Source organism: Adiantum capillus-veneris, chromosome 13 (assembly GCF_014529385.1).
Source record: "Adiantum capillus-veneris isolate H3 chromosome 13, ASM1452938v2, whole genome shotgun sequence".
NCBI lineage: Eukaryota > Viridiplantae > Streptophyta > Polypodiopsida > Polypodiales > Pteridaceae > Adiantum > Adiantum capillus-veneris.
In genome coordinates this window covers 4,333,297-4,338,673 of record NC_140943.1, presented here as the reverse complement: position 1 = coordinate 4,338,673, position 5,377 = coordinate 4,333,297, and the positions used below count along the sequence as shown (strand labels likewise).

Below are 5,377 nucleotides of genomic sequence, written 5' to 3'. Positions count from 1 at the left end.
TAATCTGTACTCACTCGCTCGTCAGTGTCAAACTGTAGGTTGAGTGCGGTTGCTTGTGCACTCTTCTTTTGGGCAGAGAGAGATGTTTCCTGGTGCTGCAGTACATGCAACATTAGTTCCCAGCTCTCTCTGTATTTTTTTTTTTGCAGGTTTTTTCGCCAGTACATGTATCGGTATACGCGCTATAATACACCTCGAATAGACGTCGGTATAAAAAAGTTAATTTTCGATGTCTATTTGAGTACAGGTGTCGTCGTGTGTTTCATTGCGTCTTTCGATAGTGATCATACCGGTGCTTATATCGATGATACGATGTCAATGGTTATTCCGACCGGTGCTTATATCGATGATACGATGTCAATGGTTATTCCGACCGGTGCTTATATCGATGATACGATGTCAATGGTTATTCCGACACTTATTCTAATGCATTTTGCTTTTATAACAAGCATTGAGTCGTCACTATCTGCATCAATTTTAGGGCAGTGAGACTAGTTCTTTTGGAGTCCAAAGACACTTCACACCAAAGGACCTCAAATTAGTAGGAAATTTAAAAGCTTTCGACCATCACGTCCTCTCTTTCGTCACCATAGCCAACCTTCCTCTCGCGAGGTACGCTTCCTGGGCTTCTTCTCTCTTCCTCGCTCATTCATCTCTGCATTCTTGCATGCAACGTATCCGAGTCCCCCCCCCCCCCCCCCCCCCCTCTCCCTCTTTTTTTCCCCTCTCTCTCTCTTCTGCACTTTGCTCGACCTGCTTAGTTTTCTGATTCATAAGGCCCGGGCGCCAAAATTTTTGGGCGATTGTAGGGCTTCCAGTTTTGGCTATGGCACGGCAAGTAACTTACATGCAACAGTGCAACTTCCATTTTAGCAGAAATCGGCTCAAGATTCTTTCTGTCTAGTGAAGCATGTTTTGATCTCCTGTTAAATATTCACGTTCATGGCATTTCTTCCCAAGTTTGCTTTTTTAATGTAAAAGAAGCTTGCTTGACCGAGCATCAGCAGGTAGTACTTGCTCCCCACGATCTTTGGCTCGGGTGATGATCTTCTTCTGTGTAAGCATGCAATCAAGAATCGTGTAAGGGAAGCGAGGTGCTTTGCAAACAGGGGGAAGAAGCTATGTGTAATTTGAAAGGGCGTTCGCCTTGAAAGAGAAGTCAAACTGTAAAGGGGCTTCTGTAAAAGCCCTTCAATGGCTGAAGAGCAGCAGACCGTGGAATATGGAGGTGGCAGTGGTGAAAGCAAACTGGTGGAGTCGGTCAAGTCAAATGAGGAGAGGCCCCCAAGCTCAGAGCAGCTCTCCAACTCTAAAGAAAACTCCCCACAGACTGCCCAACATACGCCACCAAATGAGGCTGGGCCGCCGACACCTTCGAAGGCCTTGATGACACTTCTAAGTAAGTATCAGGGACATGGAAAACCAGAGTCTTGGGAACAGATGCAGATTTTTTTAAAAATCTGACTGACTTTGTAATCTGACTGATATTGAGACTATTTTAGGGAATTTCTGAGATGCTTGAGTAGGCATCGTTTTCACTTAAAGGCCGAGCTGTTTTTTTTTCAAGAAAAGACATTTTCATCAGAAAATGATGGCTTCCAATCTCGCAAATTCATTCAAATGGGGCTTTGAGTCAGAAAATTGCTCGGATTTTCTGTTTGCAGAGGATGGTGATGGTGATAATGAGGGATCTCCCCGAAGCTTTGCATCAATGGGAAGGGGCTCACTTAACCGAGGTTGGGATAGAATGTGTTTTTCTGTTTGATTAAGCCTCTGGTTTGGCATCGTAGTTGGTATTTTCGTAGGGTTATATATGTTCTGAGGTTAAGGAAGGGAATTCAAATTTTGTTTGGAGTCTTAAACAAGTGAACTTGTTTGGTTTGATTGGTTCAAATGGCAGACTTGGTGTTGGCGAAATTGAACCAGGAAAGGTCTGTATCCTTGATCAAGGCATGGGAAGAGAACATGAGAGCAAAGTCTTTCCACAGGTATACTTTACTCTTCTCTCCCTAGAAGAGTTTTTTCAGTCGTATCTAGGCAATTAAGCCGGAATCTCTAGTGCATGGTATAGAAGGGGCATCTGCTCGGTTGGCCTTGCCATGAGATTTCACATGGCAGCAGTCTCTCTTTACTAAAGAGACAACACATGTCAATCCGAACAGTAAATGAAAGAATGCCAGCATCCCCGGGTGGCACCTGGACATCTATAATGTGTTGTGCGACTTATCAATCACATTGTGTTTTTGTACTTGAATGCAATCCTGTAGAGGCTTATTGAATTGACTGCGAACTTTGAGATTGTATAGAATTTCCAAGAAAATGGTCTAAGACTTTCTAGTTGTTGTTTTTTTCTTTTCTTTCAAAATGAGTCCATTTTTCTTGGCACATTGTTTATGCATATGAGTTCATAAAGGGTGTGCTGGGATTCCCCAGGAAAAAGATAGCTCCAAGGCTTTTGAGTGGTTGGCTTTTTCTTTTCGCTGCAAAATGAGCTCATTTTTCTTGGCACATCCTTTTTGCATATGAATGTATTTGCATGATGTTCATGATGCCAACGTTTTTGTTTACCTTTTTGGGCTTTTTGGGGGGGAGTATGCATCTCATCTCATCCCATTTGGATTTGACAGATACAACAAGAAGGTTTCAAAGATTGCAGCATGGGAAAATGCAAAGAAAGCGAAAGCTGAAGCAGATTTAAAGGCATTGGAGGCAAGTAGTCCTCGTAAAGTTTGGTAGTGGTACAAGTTGATTTCCCATGCATGCATCCACACATTTAAATCTAAATATAAGGAAAAAAATTTGGACATTTTCAGATAGAACTAAAAATCATTAGGCTTAGTAGGTATATGGTGCTAGATTTTGCTTAGTATATGTCAAGATTCCAAAGAGAGGAAACTTCAATCGCAAAGGCGGGTGTTTCACTCCAAAACGTGAGGTGGGTGATTCTTTTTACAGGAAAGGTTAGAGAGGAAGAAGGCAGAATGTGTTGAGAGGATGAAAAATGAGATAGCAGCAGTCCATATGAGAGCGGAAGAAGCAAGAGCCCTTGCAGATGCGCATCATGGAGAGGAGCTGTTGAAGGCAGAAGAACAGGCTGCCAAGTACAGGGCCTCGGGGAGCCTTCCTAAGCGATATCCTTTTTGTTGTACATTCTGATATGAAATGGTGGGGCTTCTTCACAATCTTTTATACAATAAACAACCATTCCTTAAGCTCATGCTTGAGAATCCCCCAATGTCGAAGGGATATACTGTACAGGGTGTTGATATGCCCAAAAAATGGGTTGTATGGGGGTGCTAGTGATATATAAGCTGGTCAACGGGTTATATTTAGGCCATTTGAGAGAAGAGCTGTACTAGGGTTCAACTTGAAGAGTGAAACCCGTTAGGTGCTTTGGGACCTAAAGTTTCTTCTTTCCCTCGTAGACGGGGGATGTTCGATAAGACGGGATATTCTTTGCTTAGGTATGTTTGATAATGAAGACGACTTCTTTTTCTTTCAAGCCTCTCAAATGTGCGAGGACAACCAGGGAGGGACTATTCAAGTGGATAAAGAGTTCGACCAACTGTATCAGCTCAAAGAATTGATGAAACCCCAAAAAAAAGAACCCTTCAGTTTATTGTTTGATGGTTTCAAGTTCTAAAAGGGCGGGGATGTTTGTCTTGGGCCTTCACAATAACAATAATGTGCAGAGTTTTTCTTTGGTCTCGGGGAACTTGTATGGATGCATTCAGGAACTCTGTTCTCGTATTTGAAACGAATGGAGCTCATTTTAACCAAGTGATGACAAGTCGTTGAGAATTTGTTTGCCTGTAGCCCTACCTTGCCTTTATTCAAGTATGCAAAGCTGTATTAATGGCTACAAATATGAGCAATCAGTTATAATACCAGGTAAGGAATGAGGCAGTTGAAGCCATCACCGAGCAATCAGTTATAATACCAGGTAAGGAATGAGGCAGTTGAAGCCATCACCACCCATATTTGTAGCCATTAATACAGCTTTGCATACTTGAATAAATATTCCTTACCTGGTATTATAACTGATTGCTATGATCAATAGTGCACAAATTAGGAACTGTGGATGGAAGCAGGTCAGCATAAGTATCATATGTACATGATCAAGTACATCAAAGACACAAACTTGAACACAGGTGGTTCTATGATTCTGCGATTGCGGCCAAATTAGGCCACTCTTATCCTCACATAGAACTATACACTCCCAAGTGTTTACAACACGCCTACATCTAGCCAAGATACAAGGTCTTCCAGCCTGAACAAGAGATTGAGAAGGACAAGCCTAACATGAGACAAGAATGTGAAAAGTTGGATTGGGATCCTTTTGAGGTTGAAGGTTATGTGCTTTCTCATCCTCTGAGCCATGCCTCCGAGTCACATTGCCATTATTGTGCATGATGGTCTATTCTAAGCCATGATGAGCCATTTATGAACATGTCAAACCTCTTTTTTGAGCACTCTTATCCATTATCCCAACGATTATCTCATAGATTTTGTTACATTAATGTCATGAAGGGGGGTTCGTTAGGTGCAAAAGAAATGCTAAGCCTTATATAAGCGTATTGGTCCTCTAAATCGACTTTATTTTTTAATTTTTTTAATCTAAAGCCGTTTGAAGCAACAATGTTTGAATTACAAGATAAGGACCGAAGCGAATCAAAGAAGACGAGCTAGAGGCATGGAAATTAGGAAAACGTGACATGCATTGAGCAATGGGAGAGGTCTTATTGTTGTTTTGTTGTGCTAGCCTTGGTGCTTTCGAGGGAATTGTATAGGTGAGTTAAGACCTATTGAGTATTCACTTTCAGAGATAACTGGAAACACTTTCATTGAAAAGTAAACCATAACCAAAGACAGCAACAATAGGGCCATGTTAAATTATAGGAACCAAGTCTCCTCACTTGTTGATTGGTGGTATCTATCATACGTGTCTCTGTAACTCCTCAAGTCATCTATGTCGAAAAGGCCACATATATCCACACCAAGCTCCAAGGATTTTGCCTTACCTTGGAAAGCATTCGGCTGACCACTATAAACCATCAAGGTCAGGAGTTCGGGGTAGCCCCTCCCAGCCAGCTGCCAAGCTGTTCAATCCTGCCAAAATCCACAGCTGCATCATTAGATGTTTGACAAATAAGAAAAATATAGAAACCTCCGACCAATCATTGGCTCCAAAATTAGTGGAGCCACCCCAGTGTCAAATCTTGCAATATCCTTGTTATTTGGGAATTGGCGTGTCGAGTCTATGTAGGGCGTGAATAAATTAGAAGAGAAACAAAAAGGTTACATCTGTTTGCTTAGGGAGCGAGCATTGGATTACAAACAACCATACTGGCCGATCAGAAGGAATTCAAATACATCT

At 41.9% G+C, this 5,377-nt stretch overlaps 1 protein-coding gene across 3 annotated transcripts; it reads left to right on the top strand.

The window, feature by feature from the left end:
- Nucleotides 1-515: 515 nt before the first annotated feature.
- LOC147443540 (remorin-like) lies at nt 516-3,502 on the top strand. Of its 3 annotated transcripts, none has more exons than XM_086527678.1 (6): nt 516-612; nt 1,110-1,399; nt 1,665-1,736; nt 1,901-1,988; nt 2,628-2,709; nt 2,956-3,502. In XM_086527678.1, the coding sequence occupies exons 2-6, from the start codon at nt 1,195-1,197 to the stop codon at nt 3,154-3,156; spliced, it is 648 nt and encodes a 215-aa protein (XP_086383804.1). In that variant the 5' UTR covers nt 516-612; nt 1,110-1,194; the 3' UTR covers nt 3,157-3,502. The 3 variants fall into 3 exon arrangements, with proteins under 3 accessions (XP_086383804.1, XP_086383803.1, XP_086383802.1); XM_086527677.1 differs by having other exon boundaries at nt 527-612; nt 1,008-1,399; XM_086527676.1 differs by having other exon boundaries at nt 590-612; nt 810-1,399.
- The last annotated feature ends 1,875 nt before the right edge of the window (nt 3,503-5,377 follow it).

What these genes read in the sequence shown, in the direction of transcription:
- LOC147443540 (XM_086527678.1), top strand. Translation starts at nt 1,195, where the DNA reads ATGGCTGAAGAGCAGCAGACCGTGGAATATGGAGGTGGCAGTGGTGAA. An exon ending in AGAGCAAAGTCTTTCCACAG is followed by an intron (nt 1,989 to 2,627) that starts GTATACTTTACT and finishes TGGATTTGACAG; the next exon opens with ATACAACAAGAAGGTTTCAA. An exon ending in CAGATTTAAAGGCATTGGAG is followed by an intron (nt 2,710 to 2,955) that starts GCAAGTAGTCCT and finishes TTCTTTTTACAG; the next exon opens with GAAAGGTTAGAGAGGAAGAA.